The sequence below is a fragment of the Bison bison genome, unplaced genomic scaffold (assembly GCF_000754665.1).
Source record: "Bison bison bison isolate TAMUID 2011002044 unplaced genomic scaffold, Bison_UMD1.0 scf7180017864456, whole genome shotgun sequence".
Classification (NCBI taxonomy): domain Eukaryota; kingdom Metazoa; phylum Chordata; class Mammalia; order Artiodactyla; family Bovidae; genus Bison; species Bison bison.
Genome location: NW_011495018.1, coordinates 4,770,095 through 4,791,261, shown reverse-complemented (window position 1 = coordinate 4,791,261; position 21,167 = coordinate 4,770,095). Strand labels below are relative to the sequence as shown.

The window sequence follows — 21,167 nt, the reverse complement described above, 5'->3', positions numbered from 1 at the left end:
GGAAAACCAAGGCTGTGGTCTTCTGTACCCGGCCCGCGCCCCACGGCCGGGCCTCCTCGCCCGGCCCTTCCTGGCTCTTCTCTTTCGCGTCAATTACCAACCCGTTATTCTGACTTTTAAAGGCCTCGGTGCCTGGGATGCTTTTGAGAGTCCCCTTTTTGCGGTCCAGAGGGAAAGTCTGGTAACACTTCTTGAGGTCGGGCGAGGTCTGCACACCTGTGCTCTTGGTGACGTTGGGGATGGACCGCCGGGCCGGCACGGTCATGTACTTGCGGTAGGCAGCCCGGCAGGACGCGGGCCTGGCCTCCCGCTTGTCACCCTGCAGGCCCGAGGCGAGCTGAGTGTCCCTCTGCTCGTTTTGCGCCTCGCAGATGTCCTTAAAGCGCACCTGCAGGGCTTTATTCCGCTTCTTAATCTGCCGGTTGGGATCCAGGGCATATTTCATCTCCAGGGCCAGACAGGCGGCAGGCTCCACTTCACTCGCGGAGGTCGTGAGTACGCATTTGCTGGGTTCCTTACTGACCATGGTTCCTGCAGGCGGATACAACAACAGGCCTTGTCAGCGGAACAGAAACCCACAGGAAACCACAGGCAGCGCAGGCTTTGGGCCAGAATGACGGATGCCTGCTCCCTAATTATTTTTAAACAGGTGAGGTCGGCCTTTATGTTAAGGAAAATCAGACAGGCAGAGAATCCCTGGCAGGCACAGTTTGAAATGCTTCTCAGATATTAAAGCTTGCCTCCCTCTCCATGTAGGATACACTCGTTTTTCCTTTGATAGTAAGGCATGTTTCCCCATCAGACAAACCTGTTTTACTATATTCATCAAGAAGCCCAACGACTCTGCCTCTTCTGCTTTTTTTTTTCTTGCAGATTGCTGTTTTGCAGGCACATCTCCACTTCACAGGCAGATGGTTTTTCAAAATGCAACTTACTTGGTTTGGGCTTTTACTACTTTTTTGAGGGCTACCGATTAATCTATTATTGGAATCCGAGAGGATTGCTATTTTCTCTTAAAGACATCTTGGGGATTCTAGCTCCTGATCGGATAAATGTGGAGAGTCCTCCGATGAGGAACTGAACTATATCTATTTATGTTAGCCATTCTGGATGCTATGTGATAGGGTGCCGGGCTGGTTTATGGGAAAACTGTAAAGGGAACAGTCTCAGCAGTATGGCTTGCTTCTCATGGGTTAACATCAGCCATAGCGAGGGCATGGGTTTCCTGGTTTCTACAAAGTCTGTGTTAGCAACTCTTTTCTTTGATTCTGTGGAGAGGGGTATTTGAAAATACTTAAAAAAAAAAAAGAAATTATTCATTCTAGAATCAAGTTTTGTGTTTTGATCACAACCTCTGCAAATGAACACAATGGTGGTTGTTTCAGGATTTAAATTTTGAAAGAAAATAAAATCACAAGGCTTTATGTTAATCATGCAGATTCATCTTGGGCTGAATTATTAAATGCAACTAAGAAGATGCAGGTGGCCAGTGATTGCTCTGGGGGAATACCAGTGGGTAAAATGCCTTCACTTTATTAGGCAGATTCGCAGCTGTTTATCACACATGGAAGGACTTTCTTGCGGGCTGAACTGAAAGCAAGAAAATACAGTTAAGTATGCCGTTTGTGAGTTAGTGTTTGCTTTTTCCCCTCCCTGTGTTCGAGAAGAAAGCAGAAGGGAGGAATCTGAGGTGTGGAGGGCCCTGGTGTCCAAGCGAGGTGACCAGAGAGGCAGGGTCATTGACAGGAGCCGGTGAGAGCAATGCAAGAACAGGCTCAGGCTGCCATGACCCACCCACCACCCAGGGACCCTCATGGAGCCTCCCATGGCACTTCCTGTGAAATGCCATAGGCCCTGTGATCACGTGACTGCCACTCTGGGAGTCAGGGGTGTGTGGTCTTCAGGTGCTCTGCTGGTAGAGGAGAGCCATGCCTAATACCTTCAGTGCCACTCATCCCGTTGCAAGGAGGAAACTCGAGTTCAGAGAGGTTAGGTCACTTGTTCATAGTCACACAGCAAGTGAGACACACAGGCAGGATCCTGATCTACCTGCCCCCTCGAGTCCACATTGTTTCTCATACCTCAGGAGTCCAGTGAACAGAGAGGCAGGCCACTTCCCTACGTCCCTGAGTTACAATTGCAGGCCAACAGGGCTGGTGTTTCAGGGAGGAGCCCAGAGCCCTTGGCCAAGAGGGAGTTAAAGATCCGCCTCCCCCCTCCTGCCATGCAGAGTCTGGGACTCCGTTAAGTTGACATTGCAGGCCAGCATGGCACTGGTATGCTCTGAAAGTTCACTAGTGTTACTGAATGAAAGGCTTAGAGAAAAAATGCAGGCACTTCATCAATTGTGCCTTGAACAGTGAGCCAGTAATCACGTTAGAGGACATCAGAAGTATTCCCTGCAGAGCTTGGTTCCAATCACATCAGGTTTCCCAGCCTTGGCATTCTTGGTGTTATGGGCCAGGTGAGTCTTTGTTGGGGGTTGTCCTGTGCCGTGTAAAATATGCATTAGCGTCTTGGCGTCTCTCAATATTAGCAGCACCCCCTCTCTAAAGTAACAGCCAGAAGGTCTCCAGACGAGTAGCCCTGGGGGTGCCTAACTGACTCCTATTGAGAACCACTGCATCAGACCTTTAACCTTGGGTGGCTAGAGTGTGTTCTGAAGCTAAGGCAGGGGTGGAAAGCCACATGAGAGACCAGGAAGGCATCACAGTGTCCCACCTCCCCAGGAGGCATGCAGAGTGCCAGCTCTGAGGCTCTAGTCTGCAAAAGATGTAGCTCGGAGCTCAGCCAACACGGAGGTGAGTCCTCATCCCACGGCAGCTGTGTGTCCTCTGACAAAAGAATTGATCTGAAACAGTCATATCTGGGGGGAGGCAGGAGCAAGACAGAGAACAGGTCTTCTTTCGTCTTTGGCGCTCTACTGGGCACTGGGGCTATTTGGAGATGTCGGTCATTTGAAACTTGAAAAATGAGGCCGTTTTGGAAAGACGGAAAAGGCAGAGATACAGACTGAACAAGATCATGGGTGATGGGGACAGAGCGTGCCTGATAAGGGTAGATTATATATGTGTGTATAGACATAGTTGAGAGACACTTATCCCATAAGGTTACAAAGATGCACACAAGGGGCCTCGTGTGAGGGAGAGAATAGGGGCAGTGGGGGTAATAAGGAAAGGAAACCTTAACCCTCTCTCTTAGCTTGTGTTCATTCTCTAAAGCCTCAGCTGTCCAGGTGTGTCAGAATGTATTGTGCCTTCATCCTGCAGAAGACCTTCACACTAGGGAAAATTTGAAAGAGAGAGCATCTTTACAAAAAGCAATTTACTAGTAATTTTTCAGCCTTTTCCCTGCCACGACTGAAAAATGTGTGTCTGAATAAGTTTGTCCTACCACGCTATTCATCATCACGATTTGCCAAGAACTGCACTGAAATAATTTTTTTCCATCAGTCTGCTGGTTTGGAAAGATATTCTGGTCTTGGACCCAACCATCAAACTAATAAAACAAATCAGAAGAATTAATTGCCGGTGGCAAAATAATAATAATAATAAATTCCTAGTCCCTTGGACTGCAAGGAGATCCAACCAGTCCATTCTGAAGGAGATCAGCCCTGGGATTTCTTTGGAAGGAATGATGCTAAAGCTGAAACTCCAGTACTTTGGCCACCTCATGCGAAGAGTTGACTCGTTGGAAAAGACTCTGATGCTGGGAGGGATTGGGGGCAAGAGGAAAAGGGGACGACAGACGATGAGATGCTTGGATGGCATCACCGACTCGATGGACATGAGTTTGGGTAAACTCCGGGAGTTGGTGATGGACAGAGAGGCCTGGGGTGCTGCAGTCTATGGGGTCACAAAGAGTCAGACACGACTGAGTGACTGAACTGAACTGAAAAAGCATATGAAAAAATACATATGTATAACTGAGTCACTTTGCTGTACAACTGAAATTAACACAGCATTCTAAATCAACTATTTTTCGATAAAATTTAAAGAAAAAGAAAATGATTGTGTCATGCAAGAAAACTGGTTGTTCTCTAGATAAGAGTCCAGGAGACAAGTGGAACTTCCTGGCGTGCTTGTTTTTCATTTCCTTCATGCATCTGTTCATACACGCCTTACTGTGTAGCCTCAACACTTCAGTCCGTACGTTCTCGGTTTCTGGGTGCTAAACCAAGGCCGGCCCTGTCCTGTGCACTTCACTCTCATTTTCTCCCTGATCTCACAGCATCCTCACAGCGATGACACTATTGTTACCCTCAAGCTGGAAACAGAGGGACTCAGGCACTCGATTTTTTTTTTCCGGATCTTGCTCAGAATCACACTGCCAGTACATTCCTTTAAGTTCCCGACCTGGGGAAATTTGTAACCCGAAATGACCCATGGGAAACCACAGGAAGCATCAAACGCTGGAACTCAGGGCGGGCCCTTTCCTTGGCCTGTTTCCACAAAGGATCTGGGTGCAGGTTTCTCAGGGCACCACCACGTAGGTCCCAGCAGCAGAAGTGGTCCTGCAGCAGACTCAGCCCGGGTTGCCTTGAGTTCTGGATTGATCGTGATGCCAAAATGCCATTTTCAATGGTGGCTTGCCTTGTCCGGGTCACCCTGGAGAACCATGGACTGTCAGAGTTAAACTACTGGCTCTAAAGCTGAAGGAGTTCAGAAAGTTTATTTTTCATAAGAAAACTGTGTTTTAGATTCACTGGACTGCGCTGTCTTGAGGTAAAAACGCCAAGTCACGGTTGTGCCTGGCTGGCTCGGGGAGTGCGCGATGTCGAGGAGCTGCTTGGAATATAAATGTCTTAATTACCCTCAAATTAAATTTCATAATCAAATGTGAGTTGTAAATATATAAACCCTGTATTTTTAGATTAGTGATGGAGAGTCATCCCTGCCTGCCGCTTTAAATTAATAGCTTATATAAAAATGTTCATTCCAGCTTAAAGGAGTGAAAGATGGAAGCAACTAAATGCCTAACAATAGGTAAACGGTTAAGTAAATTATGGTTACATTCACTCAGTGCAGCCATTAAAATGATAATTATAAAGATTATTTAGTATTGGAGGAAAACGCTTGTGAAATAATGTCAAGTGAAGGGAAGCCATCTACCAAATTGTACTGGAAAAAAGTAACCCAAAATTGGTTGTCACCGTGGCACTGAGATGGTACGTTTGGGGAGGTTTTTTTTTTTTTCCCCTTCTTTCTTCTGGTTTGGGTGCAGGACCTACAGTGTCCTTATATTGTTTCTCAATTTAAAAAAAAAAAAGAGCAAACTCGGTCCACACCTTAGGCAGCGTGAGGGGATCAGGCCTCTGCCAACTAGAAACACTTGGATCGAGTAAGGAAAACCCAGAAATGATTAGATTTGGGTACAAGCAGTCTCCCAAAGGTCATCTTTTATTGTTTTGAGGAAGCCTTGGATAAAGAAAGAAAATGAATTTCAAAATCCTGATGGTATTCATGTGTGTGTATGTGTATCTGATCTCGGGTGGGCTCGGCCTGCCCTGACTTGGGCTCCCAGGCAGAGATGGAGGCCAGATCCTAAGCTCTAGACCAGCGGTCAGTGGCAAGGGCCCTGGTCCTTTGGCTTTGCAGAAAAGAATTCCCACAAAGCTAGAAAGAAGTGAAGCAGGTAAAGTTTTTGTTAAGAGGAAAAGGAGTGCAGTATGTATAGAGAGATTTGCTCAGAGGGAAAGTCCCTGAATTGCTGAGTCGCACCCTCATGGCAGTTTGAATTACCATTATGGGGTATTTCTTCCGGGTTTCTCTTGGCCAGTCATTTTGATTTGCCCGGTTCACAGTCCACATGAGGTATATCTCAGGATCTTCCCATGTGTGAGCGTGCATTTCTTAGCCAAGATGGATTCTACTGCAAAGGCCTCTGGGTAGAGCATCCTTTAGCATCACTCTCCATTGACTTCCAAGGAGCCTTTCTGCACACCTGTGGTTGGGGAGGTCTCCTGACTTCGGGAATGAGAAATATGTGGTCTGGAGTTTAATTGTCCTGCTTTTCTCCTCCTCCCTTAATTGTCCTGCTCATCTCTTCTTGGTTCCCTGGTGGCTTAGATGGTAAAGAATCTGCCTGCAGTGTGGGAGACTCGGGTTCGATCCCTGCATTGGGAAGAACCCCTGGGGGAGGAAATGGCAACCCACTCCAGTATCCTTGCCTGGAGAATCCCATGGATAGAGGAGCCTGGTGGGCTACAGTCCATGGGGTCGCAGAGTTGGGCTTGACTGAAGCGGCTTGGCATAGCATTCTCTTCTTCGAGTTTCAGTCCATAGGGAATGAATCTGTAATCGCTTCACCTTGGGGTTGGGGGGCATCTACCTCCTGCCTCATGTCTGCCGAGGTGTAGACATCTACACACATCCCTCTGTATGTATGTGGATCGGCTGGGAGAGCCAGGGAGTGTTTAGTTGAAAATATATCAATATGTGAGAAAACTCACGGTTGGGTGGAATTTGCCATCTGTTTTAATTAGAAATCAAACGGTTTTGCCCTATAATCTACAGCTAGCATCTGAGGCAAACTTGGTTGGTTTCAGCAGCTGATGAGAGAGAATCTCCATTGGGTGAGCTCAGTTCTTATTGTCTGCAGGGACCCGGAGCTTTCCAGTCTGGGCTCCAGCTGTGATATCAACAGCATAATGCAGTCGACTGCCAGTGGCGGCCGGGAAGCAGGCCGGCCTTGCCAGGACACCTCCCAGGGTCCCCTCAGTTGGTGGATATGGCAGAAGAGCTAAGGCCAGCAACTGATGAGTTTGGAAAGGGACTGCATGATATTATTGGTTTTTCTTGTGGCTTTCCCGCTGTTGAGACACCTTGGCGTCAAAGATGCTGGCCGGGATTCAGGATTAATTGGGTCAGCATTTTATTCTATATGCAGAGGGAATGCCTGAACTGGGAGCGGGGGAGTGATGAAAAAGAATATCCCCTGTTTTAACACGCTGCTTCCTGGGCAGAAAAGGAAGTGAGGCAGAGACCCCACACCTGCTCATGAATTCATCCGCCTTCTGAAATAGTTAACGTTAAGACCTATGTTATCACACTGACTGATTCTTCCAAAGCAAAAGTCCTCTCCTCTGGGCAAAGCTAACTGCTATAGCTTTTGGACTGTGTCTTAGTGAGATTCATTATCCAGTTTAATTTTTTTTAATACACTGAAATGATATTTTTCCAGACACGTGTTCCCTTCTTCAGAGGTCATTGCCTATGAAGGCTGAAGTGGGGTGTAAAAAAAAAAAAGAACGCTGACACCCCTCTGAAACTGAGCTGTAGGCAGGGGAGCCACTCCTGTCCCAGCCCCCAAAGCTGTGGCCCTCTGTGAGAAATACCCAAGCCATGCCCCATCCTCTGGGCTGGTGGATGATTGCCATGAGGCCTCCATCATTAAGACCTGAGGGTCATCCATTGGGAAGCAGGGCAGAGGGTCCTGGGCAGAAAAAACAGCTGCTCAGTGGAGACACCCGGCTCGTGCATATCTCTGATTTCAGAAAATCCATTTTATGGATCTAATTCTGAATACGCTTTGATTCTGGGGTGAAGAAGCTGGACTTCCCTTGATGGCAATGGGCAGACGTTTTTTAAAGGTTTGCTAGAATGAGTAAAGAGTGAAACGGAGCCCCTGGGCTCTTTGACCAAGTTAGTTTTATGTCCTTCCCACTGCTGACAGTACTCATTGTTTCTAGTCTACATTTCTTTTTCGGCAATAGCAAATATTTAAATGAGAACTTTCATATCTGCTGTCTTATGCAATGCATCTATTGAGTAGCATTCTATGCTCGTATAATAAAATTTTTTAGTTGTTATGTTGCTGTAGCTTAGTCACTAAGTTGTGTCTAACTCTTTGCAGCCCCATGGACTGCAACACTCCAGGCTCCTCTGTCCTCCACTATCTCCTGGAGTTGCTCAGATTCATGTCCATTAAGTCATTGATGCCATCCAACCATCTCCTCCTCTGCTGCCTCCTTCTCCTTTTGCCGTCAGTCTTTCCCAGCATCAGGGTCTTTCCCAATGAGTCAAATCAGGTGACCAATATATTGCAGTTTCAAGCTTTAGCATCAGTTGTTATGAGGAGGTTCTATGTTATTTTTTACTCTCAACAACATCAAAATCATGATTGATCCTCAAATACATGAGCTTCTTTCCCCTTCTAATGTAATTAAGGCAAGTTCTTGACTTAAAGAAAAAACAAAAAAACCTCATTTTTACCTACAGAAAAACTTTTACTCCATTACTTCAGCCACAAAGCATAACCTGACTCTCTCTGGCCTGTTTCTAATTAGTGGGAGCAGAGGAAGTAAAGCACGCATTTTCTACGTGGATGTTTGGGTTTGGTGTTGAGGTTTTAGAAGGACCGGAAGATGCTGTCTTCATTGGACCTGACTTTCCTCTTCGTTTTTGGCCTGTTTACTTAGTGTTTCTGTGTTCAGCTTATCCTGACATTAACCTTCCTTTATCCTCTGTCCAGATGGGATCTAAATTCGTAGAAATGGACTAGCAACCTTTTGTGACGGTGGCCAAAATCAACTGGAAAAAAATACCTCCTCCAATTGAGATGTTATATCAACATAGGAAACTTTATGTGCAGCAGTTAGCTTTGCTAATTAACTGTGTCCAGAAAGAATTCAGTAAAACTGCTAACAGCCACTCACCAAAGTCATCTGTAAGACTAGAAAAGGAACTGATTTCCCTATTCCTCTTCACTCCCCCTTCAGTATGACAGTTACAGAAAATGTTAAAAATAAGGCCTTTTGTTTTGAGCATAGCTCTCAGTGCATTTAGATGAATGTAGAAAATAGCCCACCTACTCTATTCCCCAAAGGCTCCCAGTTATTAAGCAACAATTAGTTGATGGTGTGGGGCCTGATTGCAAGAGCTGGAATTAGTAAGATGCAAGAGAGGTGGCTTCTCTTCCTTAGATTATGTATGAAAGTCTCACTCTTTTGAGAACGTGCACACTGGAATGCATTTTGTGCTTGTTTTGCCTTACTGATGAACTATGATGAATCCATCCATATATATATTTATATATATATATTTTTTTTTTTTTGCTAAATGACATGTTTTGACTCATCATATATCTGAAGCTAAAATTAGAACAGTAATTTCCCCAAAAAATAACTGTCAACAGAGTGTGTTTTCCCTGCTGCTTCTACCGGCTCAATCTCAGATCACATTGGAACACCCGGGCAGGGTTTCTGCTTGGGGGTGACCATTCACCACAACTGCAATCAATTAGAGTTAAAGATGCTATCCATCTCTCTGGCACGGCCATGGGAGTGTCCATCTATTACCATCAAAACGGATCCCCCGTGCGCTTTTCATTGCAGTGTGTCTCCCCTGGTACCTTGGCCCGGTCAAACTGTAGACTTTGCAAGGTCTTGGGTGTACTGCTGAGGTAGCACAAGCCATGAAAGAAGGGGAGAAATGAGTATTTCTTGTAATCAGCTTCTACTTATCAGTAGAGAGATGACTGTCCGGGTCAGAATCATAACAAAAAGCCGTAGTCAGAGGCAGCATGCATGGTCTTCCCAAATACGGCTCACGCTTGTCAGCCATGGTCCAGTGTGGGATGGTCGCCTGGTCTGAACGAACTCTCCTTTTCTGGGATACTTGTGCCATCACACAAGATGATGCAGGAATTAGTTAATCTGAGTGGACCAGGGACGTGAATTAAGGAAATGAATTAAGACCCCTTTCCTTCCACTGCAGCTGATGAACAATGAGAGGGACCTCAGAAATAACTCATCACCCTGAAGAGAGATGCTGTCAGCGTAGACCACACTTGTCACGGAGACAGTGTACAGTTGCTGGGGATGTAGAAACAGAGGGAATATTCCAGTAGCAGCTAATAGTTGCAACTGCAGGAGCACTTAGGGTGCACTTTCTGCATTTAGTGTCCAAAATATTCTTAGGGATGGAAGGTGAAAAATAAAAAATAAAAAATGTCTGGGTGTCACATCCTTTGATGTCCAAATGGCTTTCACTTTTTATTTCTTAACATGAATTCGACTTCTCATTAGTCCCCATGGGTTTTTTTTTTACTCTGCTGGGTCAGTTGGTTCTTTAACGTTTTTCCTTGACCAACAGCTATTATGAACTTCTCTCTTTTCTGTACATAACGTTATGTAGGCTCATAAAAAATATGAAGCCACACTTCCCCCCTCCCCAGCCACCGCGCTCTGCTCTAATGTCTTTAGAAGCCTGCCTCCGTGTGCCTGAGCAGCTCAGCAGTGTCTCTTGCAGCGTGGAGGCCTCTGTGCCCTTCTGGGAGGAGGGCTGACATGGGACGAACGGCCTGCGACCCTAACAGTCTGTGCTCAACCCAGTAACAAAGCTGCTGTGCTCACCCGAGCCGAGCGTGCAGCAAAGGCGCCCAGTGTTAAACGCAGGACTGAACTTGGCCTGCCCGGCGGCCAAGAGACCCCAGCCCACCCATCGTAGGGTGCTGTATGTCTCTGAGTCCTTTGATTCTGAGGGCTCCTAACAGCTGCTGACAGTGCTTTACCTGCCAGACTCCCTAGTGTAATTCCCCCTTAACCAGGCCATCGCTAGGTCCCACTGATCTTTGCTTTACCTTCCTACTGCTTCACTATTGATTTCTTCCCTTTATCCTCACCGTCCCAAACTCGACCTTGGTGTTTTCACATCCCTTGCTCTCAGCTCTCCATCCCTCCATCCTTCCTGCACATCCTCAGTCCCACCTTCAACCGCAAACATCTCTCTTCTCTGTGAGTACCCGGCTAGTCTTAGTTGGGTAGCACTTCCAAAAAGCAGTTTTTGTAAGGGTCCTCTGTAACCTTTCCCATCCTACTTATCCCGCTGGATATCTCAGACCTACTCACAAGCTCTCTGTCTGCTCAAGCCAGTGCTTACAGTGTCTCTGGAGTATACCTGGGTCACTCCCTCCTTCATGTCTTTGCTCCCAGTGGTTCGTGTTCTGGCCTTGGCCCCATCCTCCTCTTTAATGATTCAAGTCTAGTCTTGCCTGCCCCCTCCTTCCCCCCAGCTACGCCTGTCTTCATGGCCCTTTCACGGATGCAGTGAATGGTGCCTGCATGTGAAGGGGGATGCAGGCACCATACCGTGCGCTGGGCACCCAGGAAAACGAGGCCCAGTCCTCAGTGCTGTGTAGCTCAGCATGGAAAAGACATTCTTCTGTGGATAGCACCAGCCCGCTGCGCTGAGGACCATCCTGGGAGCAGGAAGAAGAAAGGACCCAGAGTGTTCCCTGGGAAGTCAGGGCAGGCATCCCCTGGGAGACATGGAAAGATGGGCCTCAAGCCTCAGTTGCTTTGCTTTGATGTGTCCCTTCTCTCTGCTTACACTTATGTAAGTGTTTGCAGACTAGATTCTGCTAAGCATCTCTTCTTTCTCTCGAACTCAATCAGCCTTTGATCCTTGCTAATTAAAGAATATAATGATATGCATCCCAGTATCCTCACAGGAGGGGCCTTACCCAGGACATTTTAAGAAGGTTTAGGGTGGGTACTCTGTATTATTGGTTTCCATGGATTCTTTCTGTATAACCTGGATCCTCAATCAGATGGAGCCTGGATCCTGTGTAGGGATCAGATGAATGGAAGGGTAAAGGGACAGAGCTCCATTAGTTTAAGAGAAACCACGTTCCACAGATTTTTATCTTCTGAACCTTGGTGAAACTCTCTCAAATTTGGTTGTTACAAAGTATTACTTTAATTTTTTTTTTTTTTTTCTGTGCTGATGCAGGGACAAGAGATGACCCACACTTGCACAAAAATGAGTAGATGGTTCAGCAGCGATGTGTATTTTCTGTTTTCTCCTAAAGTACGTCAGGGCCCTTACAACAGATTTGCTACAGTAAATGTGACCAGTAGGCTTGTTCTTATATTGCCTGGCTTTCCTCTTGGGAGCGGGATATGGCTATTGCAAAATAAGAATTTAATTAGAAAATCTCAATCATGTGGGATAACATGAACATGTTAGGGTGGAATCATTGTAACCTAGCCTTCTAACTGAATCCTGGATTTTGCTGTAGAGGAGGAACCCCTGACATTCTGCGGGGAAATCAACAGAGTTCGGGATCACCCCTCTGCACTGGGTTACTTCCGAGAGTGTGTGCTTTGGCCCAATGGTGTTGCGTGAAGTCGTTTTTTTGTTTTTGTTTTTTTTTAACTTGGAGTCTAAATAAAATTGCACTCAGTAAACTGCACTCAATAAAATCAATACTCAGAAATAATAATTCTACACTACATTCTGTGATGAACATGGGGCGGAAGGAAAAGGGAGATGGAGAAATGAAACAAGATGGAGAATGTGAGGGGAACAGTGAGGCCTGGAACTGCCCAGACAGGCAGGCAAACACAGAGAGGACGGGGTGGTGCTCGGGGAATTACATCCCAAGTGCTATTCAGTGGGACAAAGGCAAAGGGTTCCTGCTAGCGAGAGCCACTGCCGTCGGCTTTGCACTGCTCCGGATCAGGCGGTTGCAGCGACCCTTCTCCTGTTCAGAACTGAGCTGGACAGTTCCTCTTAGGCAACTGAGGCCGGACTGTCACAGTTTCACGTTTTATGAAGCACCCAGCATGCAATGAGCGCGAGTGTTGGACTGGACGAATGATCCCATTTTAAGTCGATGCTCTATGCTCAGCTTCTGCCTTTTGATCCCTGGGCACCTCTTTCTTCACGGGGATTGTGGAAAAGGAAGACAGTACAGAGGGGAAAGGTTGTGTAGGTTCAAGAAGGGAAGTTGGCATTGCCATGTGTAAGCAGTACTGCTGATCTTGAAATGATTCTGTTCCCCTCAGAATCCTAAAAATAATTTTTTAAAAGGAAAACATATGTCTTTCCAAAACTTTAAATGACCCCTCTTGCACTTGACCTTCTTGAAACTTTGGAGGAGAGCGTAAGTGCTAAAGAAGTGGAAGCTTTTACAAGGTTTGTTGTTGTTTTTAAAGACAGCCTTTTAAAGAATCCTAAGGGAGGTTGTTCTTCTCTCAGAAGTAGGAAGACATGCATCTTCCTCAGGGTCTCCATCCTTGAACCTGACTCTCTAGAAGAAATATACTGGTCCCTACCCCAGTAGGCACCCAGGGAAAGGGGTGCCGGGGGAGTCAAGATGACCGGGATAACGCAGGCAAGATGAAGACCCACCAGTCTCCGTGTTTTGTTTTATTCCCCTCATTGTCTTGTATTTCCTGCGGCATTCCTAAAGCTTAGAGCAACACGTGACACATAAAAAGTACCCGTAAATATTTACTGAATGAAAGGATGAATGAGTGATGTCCCAGGGGAGCAAGGAGAGCAGCCCCCTTCTGTAATACTTTTTCTAGGATGAACTTAGCCACGGGGTGCTGGTCACCAAACAGAGCCCAGGTTGAGGGCAGTACGGTGAGCTTCCAGTGGCCCCACTTGGGATCAACAGTGGACATGGATTCTCCTCCCAGAGGGCAATGAGTGACCTGTGACTGTCACCATTCAAAACACAGGTGTTCTGCATGGTGGATTCATGATCACATGGTGAATGCCAAGTAAATTGTCACCTGGCAGGTCCACAGCCAGAATAAGGTATATTCACACCTTTCTTTCTCTTGATCTAGAATTTGGTCCATTCCTAGAAATTCCGGGGGTGGAGGCAGCTCTTCTCAGCAGGGGTCGGGGGTTGGAGGTTGATTATTAGTGAATGATTTACATGTAGGATTTTATAAGTTGGCGAGGGGGTGCGCAAGGTCATCCCTTTGGCATTCTGTCATTCTGGTCTTCTCTTGTCATGATCCTTCCTGGCTCTGTCATATCACAGGGTGCTTCAGAACTGGGGTGTAGAGACTGCCTGCCTGCTTTTGAGTTCTGCCCCTTCCACAAATTAGCTCAGAATACTGCTCAGATTATATAACCTGGGCGAGTAAAAAAGTGAAAGTGGAAGTTGCTCAGTCGTCTCCAACTCTTTGCCGGCACCTCTGTTCATGGACTTCTCCAGGCTGGAATACTGGAGTGGGTAGCTGTTCCCTCCTCTAGGGGATCTTCCCGACCCAGGGATCGAACCTGGGATTCTTTACCACTGAGCCACCAAGGAAGCCCCACATTGTCCGTGTTCTAATACTGCATTCTCCAAATACTTTTTTTTTTTTTCTTTTGTTTTTTGGCCATGCCACATGGCATGCGGGATTGTAGTTCCCTAATCAAGGATCTAACCTGAACCTCCTACAGTGAAAGCTTGGAGTCTTAATCACTGGACCGCCAGGGAAGTTCTACCAAATATTTCTGATGGACCGGTTATTGTTTCTTAAAAGGTGGAGAAACTGAGGCACTGCAAGGTAAACCTGTGCCCACATCACCCTGATAGTAACTGGCAGAACTGGGGGTGCAGGTGTGGGCAGTGCCCCCCGAATGCACCTGTAAGCACTCTCATCTGTGATGTGGGCCCAGGTGGCTGGTATCTGTGAAGCCCCCGGTATGTGGTCTTGGTGATGCTGCCACCGATGAGGAAGTGATGCTGATGAGGACAGTGCACTTAAGAATAGGGTGCATCTGTGGACGACACTGGATACGTTATTTGAGAGAAACAGGTTTGAGAACCCCCTGTAAGGTTGGTAAGCCACTTTGAATGGCTGATTATATAAAGTATACAGTTGTAGGTTTTTATTTGAAAACTGGGCATGCCAGTGGTCATTTTCACAGACGCTTTAGATCCAGAGTTGGGACTGAGTCTTTGATGTGGAACTTAATGGTCACGAGGAATGAAATGAGAGCCAGGGGCCCTGGATTCCAGTCCATCCTCTACCACTCACTCAGCGGCTGACCTTGCCTTCTGGAGAAAGGATGCCTCCCTTGGCTTGCCCTGCCCAAGAAGACCAGCTGGTGTGTTCACAGAGCCAGTTTCTGCAACCCTGTGATCAATTCCATCCTGTAGCCTAACCCTCAGAGAAGGCAATGGCATCCCACTCCAGTACTCTTGCCTGGAAAATTCCATGGACGGAGGAGCCTGGTGGGCTGCAGTCCATGGGGTCGCTAAGAGTTGGACGAGACTGAAGCGACTTAGCAGCAGCAGCAGCCTAACCCTGGGGGTTTTCGCCCCACTAGTAAATCTGATAGAAACAATACATAAAGCAAAGACATACTTAGAGGAGAGTGAATAGTGTGCGTGGAGATGACTAGAAATAGCAAAAACAACAATAAAAATTAAACCAGGAGGGAAAGTCCTTCTGTGAAGCCTCTGAACTAACAACTACTTTCAAAACAAAGAGACAATAAATGTTTGAGAAAAGCAGTTATCATGGGATTTTTCAATGGCCTGAGAAGTCAGATGAAAAATATGGTTTAAAAGTGAGAAACTCATCTTTCTTAGCATTTTTATTAAAATATTTTAATAAATGTTTTTATTAAAAACACTCGTGTGCTTGGCTGCAGCTGGCCTTAAGTTGCAGCACGTGTGAGCTCTAGTTGCGCTGTGTAGATTCTGGTGCCCCGACCGGGAACTGAACCCAAGCCCTCTGTTTTGGAGCTTGGAGTCTTAGCCACTGGACCACCAGGGAAGTCCCTAGCATATTGAGATTTTCAAACTCTCTATACTCGCATGTGTATGAACTTTTCTGGAGAGTGATTCCCTGCCACGCTTCTCCAAGGAATGAGAGTTGTAAGTGAGAGTGATTCCCTGCCACGCTTCTCCAAGGAATGCGAGTTGTAAGTTCACGATTGATGGGAAGCCAGTTGTCTAGTTGTTTGTGCCATGCCATTTCAACATGGAAAAAAGAGAAAAGCAAAAAGCCACATCTTTACGAACCACTCTCGTATCGCTTGAAAAAAGAAGAGATACATTGGTGAGTCTGGCACAGACCCAATGAAATTGATATGCCATGATATAAAATTGAGAGGTGGGGTCAAGGCTAAAAGATAGATGTTTTCTAGTTGTCTTGAACTGATCCTATGGACTAGTATTTTGGTAAGGTGAAAATTCCTTTCAGCCAAAAACTGTCATCATTCGGGATAAAAGAGCATTTAATCTACTGGATTGAGGCTTACTTTGCCTCCCTGGTTTCTTTCACTCTAATTCTATTACTAGGTCATTAAACTTACATTCTGTCTTTAAAAACTCAACTTCTACCCATGTGAACTTTCACCAAAGGAAGCTCTACATAAGGTTGAGTTTGGGGGAGGAAAACTCCAAACCTTTGAGACTTTTTTCTTCCTTAATCACCATGTGGCTCAGATTTGAAGATAGTGCATCTCTAGAAGTTGTCTTCCTTGTTAGCAACATCTCATGATTCATCCTTTTAATTCCTACTTCAAAACAAGTAAACTTGAAATGGAAGGAAAAAAAAATTATTGTCCAATCTGGAGTCTGTGAATTTCTAGCAAAATCACTGACTAGGTTTATTGTTAATAGCTTCATTAAATATTCATTAAGCACCTGTTATTTCATAGGACTATTCTTAGTCCTTTAAGAATTTCTTTGCGGTGTGAATCCTTTGGTCTAGTTTTTCCTCTTTCAGAGTATTTCTCATGGACGTTCTAAGAAGCAAGAAATGATGAAGCACTTATCTTTTAAAATAATGTTTCCAGCTGGAAACTCATATTCCGATTTCTGATAGTAATCCTATCTTTTTTCCTCCAGACCTACTGGCTCCCTGGCTTCTCTGCTTCTCTTGATCCCTAAGCCCCGTGTCAGGCTGGGTTAGTAGCATCTTTAGTCCCTTCTCCATGTTACAGACTCACCACCCAGGATGTCTCTCTCCCAAATGCCCCCTTGTATATATCTCCATGGTCACCAGTCACCTTTGCTACCAGTTAATTCTCACCCTTCGCACCCTCTCAACCGATCTCCAATTCCTCTTCTCTGGTTGTCTCGAGCTATCAAGACTTCGTCTTCTAGAAATGTATGCAGTTGTTCAAAACATTCAGTGGTTACCTATCACCAACGAACACAGGACCTTCCTGCCCTGCTGGTTCCTCCGTAAACTGGCTTTAAACTGCTTCTTCACTCTCTGATATCCACCCTGAAGCCTGCGCCCAGCATCGCTTCTTACCTTCCCACACAGGTCTCTCACTCTGAGCACCCAGCAGCTGTGCTCAGCTGCAGGATTTGTGTGTGCATCTCATCCCCTTTTCTCCATAGGTCATCACCCTGTCTGCCTGGGAACCCCCAAAGCACACTGCTGGTCCTCTCCTCATCCTATCTCCCACCCCCTCTCGCCTTCCTGGCCTTGAACCTCTTGAGAACCGCTCACTCATCTTGCAATATCTCACACCCTGCTATGGCCACTGCCGCTACGGCTGGGTACATTTCCACAGGCCAGCCTTCCTTTCTGGACCAAGCCATCTGCATATCAATCTACTTTCCAGTGCTTGCCCATTACCGGAGCCCAGGTTTTATAGTTCCATTACATTTCCAAGGATGCTAAAATCGCTTACTACAAAAGCAAGCAGCTTCCAGGGAACACAATGCAGATAATACGGGGTGTTCGGAGTCTGACTACTAAAGTATTAATACACATGAGAAAGATAAAGAATTGGACAAACATAGGATACCTCCCAGGGAACAACCAGTATGGAGGGGCCCACATCACCAGTGGAATGATGACCTGGAAACACAAACAAAGATTGGTCAGTTTCATTTCTGTTTAAAGTGGATAATGCTGTACCTCCTTGGCGGTTTCTTAACTGAGCAGCTGAAACGAAGCTCTCAGACCATCAGCTTCCCCTTCCTGCCTTTTCTCTCTGCAGTCTTGATGAGGCGAGTATCATATTCGCGGGACTGCCTGCCCGTGGTATTTCTGGCATCACAAAACCTCTTTCTTATGTCTCTCATATGCTATAGTTTACTGCATTTCATTTTATGCCTAAGGCTAGATTATTAAGAGTTGAATTGGAATTTTCCATAGTAACTGCAATATAAACTTTGACCAGCTTTTTGCCATACTATTGTGATTTTTCAAAAAGTTTCTTCTTTACCTTGTCATGGCCATAATAGCACAACTCGGGTGAAGGGTCAGTGTGTAGACGTAAACATCTCTGTTCGTCTTTGGTGTCAACTCCTAACAGCAAGATAACACGGCAAAGAGAGCTTGTCTGTGAATGTACAGTACTTGGAATAATCAGCTCAGTACTCTACAGAAACAATATTTGCCAATGATGAATTTAAAGACTGTTCTTCCCAAATCCCTTGGAAACATAGTGTTGGCCAAAAGGTTTATAATTTAGAAACAGAAGTCCTTGTCCCTATTATCTGCTTTTCTGTAGTCGAGTTCTTTTTCTTTCTCTCCCAATTAGAGCTGAGAGTATGCGTCCAGCAGAAAGCCACAGAGCTATCAGAGTGTTTTGTTTTTATTTACATTATTGGTTTGTCACTTGATAACATCTTTATCTAACTCAGAATCCCTCAACTCATTCATTCATTGTGGTGTGAATGATGTCTACGGTATGTATGACTCAGACCCATACTGAATATCACAGTGGCTTATGGTAGACGGGGTGTCTGAGAGAGTTTATATCAAGAATTGAATTTAGAATCCAGCAATGTCTCCCTAGGTATGTTTTTTGTAAAGCTGACAGGTAAGATTCTCGGGTGCTTGGAGACACTTCAGGGCCCCTGAACCTGAAACAGATACATAATCTATTGTACACAGCCCAAAGGTTCAAACCTGTAATGCGTATGGCTTACTGTTTAATATGAATTGACATCTAAGCAGCGTCTTTATATGAATCCCAGCAGGATCCCCACAACGTGGCATCATATCTCTGTGTTATGTCCTTAATATACAAGAAAAATATACTTTAAAAATACACTGAGGAAAATGTGTAACGTCTTTACGACATTTATGTCATAGGTTAGCCCAAATATTAGATAAAGACTTATCCAAATGTTTGTATGCAAATTCCGTGGTAATAAAAGTGTTGTCATGTCATATCAATCATACTAAATTTTGCTTTAAAATATTGAAGTCATGTTATGAAATATTAAAATCAAATATGTGAGGAGACTAAAAAGAAACGGCTTCATAAATTATGTCAGCTCATTTTGGTGGTGGGGGAATGACGGGCTTGGAGGAGTTGGTCAGGGAACTGTTGAGGAAGGGAATGTTTAATGTAACCGTGCCAGTTTTGTCTGGGGGAGTCACCATCATGACCACAGTCCCCAAATGACTGTGGTTGCCTTAAACAGGCACAACTGGTGTGGTTTCCTGAGCATCTGATTGCTTGAGCAGCAGCCTTGCAGTGCGCCTACTCAGGTGCCTGGTGGGCTGGTCCAGAGCTTCACAATTCGCCGTTCCCGACGACCCGGTCCCTGCCTCCCTACACTGATGCCGGGCCTCAGCACTGCCGCTTTGCAGTGTAGCTGTGACTTCTTTATTATTATTCCCCGAGAAGCAGCCTGTCCCCACATAAGTAATCTGCTTCTCATACAAGAGAGTTCAGTAGTTGTAGCTCTAAATGAGACAGCCATGGGTGGGAACAGACAAGAGAATACAAATGTGGAGCTCAGTGAACACATCTGCCCAACTGCTCTGCTGGGTTCAGCTCTACATCTGAGAATCATTTTTATTTTCTGACTGCTTATTTCATTGTGCAGGAATCTTCCTGGTACTCTGATGCCTTTCATACACAAGTCTTCCATTAATTAACTTATTTACTTACAAAGTTGTTCCCCCCCCCCCCCGGTACAGAGGGAGAAATAAAAAACAGAAATTCCCTACCCTGCACCTGAGGAAAACAACCATGGCAGAACAGAGAAGCCCCCAAAGTCAAGAGTAAAAGTACCAACTTCCCAGCTGAGGCCAACTAACCTGTGTGGCCAGCAGTGGCTGTGTCTCAGTAGGACAATGGGGCTGATTTAAGTAAAAGCTAATGTCTTAATCACGCTAATAAACTCCAGTAAATCGAAAGGTAACCTCTGCTTTTCAAGGGCACCTATCTTTCAGGAGAGGCCTTGCCTTTAAATAAATTAAACGGAATCACCTTATCTTTAAGGAAATGATGAATTTAGTGAAGAAAAGCTCGAACTCTCTGTAACTAACATAATTTATGCAAAATCATGCAATTAGTGATGGCTGTGTTAGACCTTTTTTTTTTTTTCTGCAAATGCGTCTGTAATAAAACCATCATGAATAGCAGTGCCATCTAATGTAAGTAGTAAACATGGATAGTGAATTATTAATATCTGGTGAGGCATGCAAATGGCAGGACTTCCATTTTTCCTTTGAACTAACAACACGTTCGCTAAGGCAAAAAAAAAAAAAAAGGCAAAGTAAATATGAACTTTTCTTTGAAAAGAAACATTCAACAGGAATATGAATGTAATAAATAGCACAAAATGTGAATAGTAAAACCCAGGCACTTTCTGCCTCCGCAAAGTGAAATGATGGTTATACTTTCTGCTGGGTCTGTAGCATAAGCTTAATGAGGTTAAAGCGATTTCATACGTGTACTCCTCACTGAGAATGGCCTGGGTCAGGTGATGTGGGTGGTAGTCTTCAATCAAGTCTTCAGTCGGGTAACCTTGACATTCCCCCCTCTCTCTGGCAGATGGAAAGGGAACCCCACCTCCCCTTGTTAGTGCTTATCCAAGGAAAACCTCCTTGCTGGACCCTCCTCTTCTGAGCTATAGTCTTGTGAAAATACCTCCTGCGTTCCCAGGCAAGGCAGGGCTGGCCCAAAGTTCCATCCCCATCTTGGCCAGTTCACCCTGGGATGCCTCCGCAGAATTTAAGCGCCTAAGCAGACAAGGTCAAATTAAAACTGCTTCACTGCTGATTCTGGTTCAGGGTCCAGCCGTCAGGCACAGACCCGCAGCGGGAGAGGGGTCAGGGCCCTTCTCTGTACATGAGCCAAACGCCCCGCTTCTGGCCCCGGTGTACTCCAGAGTAACCCCCACTCCTGGCATCCCCTTACAGCGAGCTCCATCCCCCTGTGGCTTGCCTTGTGCTGAGGTCACAGGGACAGGCTCTTTATCCTGGCAGTGGAGATGCCAGCTGGGAACCCTGAGCATGAACCAGCAAGACGCAGACTCTCGCTCTTGACTTGGGGCTCCCGGCGCTGCCCCGGGCCGCGAGCCGGCCCACGGGCTCCCTCCTCCTTCTTGCCCTGGCTCGCCAGCCGGCCGGCCCGCTCGCTCGGTCTGCAGCCTGGGTTGGTTTCCCACGCCCGTCCTGGGTCTGACTCGGGATGCTGCGCCCCCGGCAGACCCGCGGG

The 21,167-nt window shown here is 45.9% G+C and overlaps 2 protein-coding genes across 2 annotated transcripts in view; one reads left to right on the top strand and one right to left on the bottom strand.

Annotated features, from left to right (window-relative positions):
- Nucleotides 1-3,529, bottom strand: part of FAM196A (family with sequence similarity 196, member A) — a 42,385-nt gene extending 38,856 nt beyond the window's left edge. Inside the window, exon 1 of the mRNA XM_010859152.1 lies at nucleotides 2-3,529. Coding sequence (XP_010857454.1) covers nucleotides 2-526 — 525 coding nt within the window. The 5' untranslated portion in view covers nucleotides 527-3,529. The remainder of the gene's footprint in view (nucleotide 1) is intronic.
- Nucleotides 1-21,167, top strand: part of DOCK1 (dedicator of cytokinesis 1) — a 570,389-nt gene that overhangs the window by 273,659 nt on the left and 275,563 nt on the right. The window lies entirely within an intron of this gene.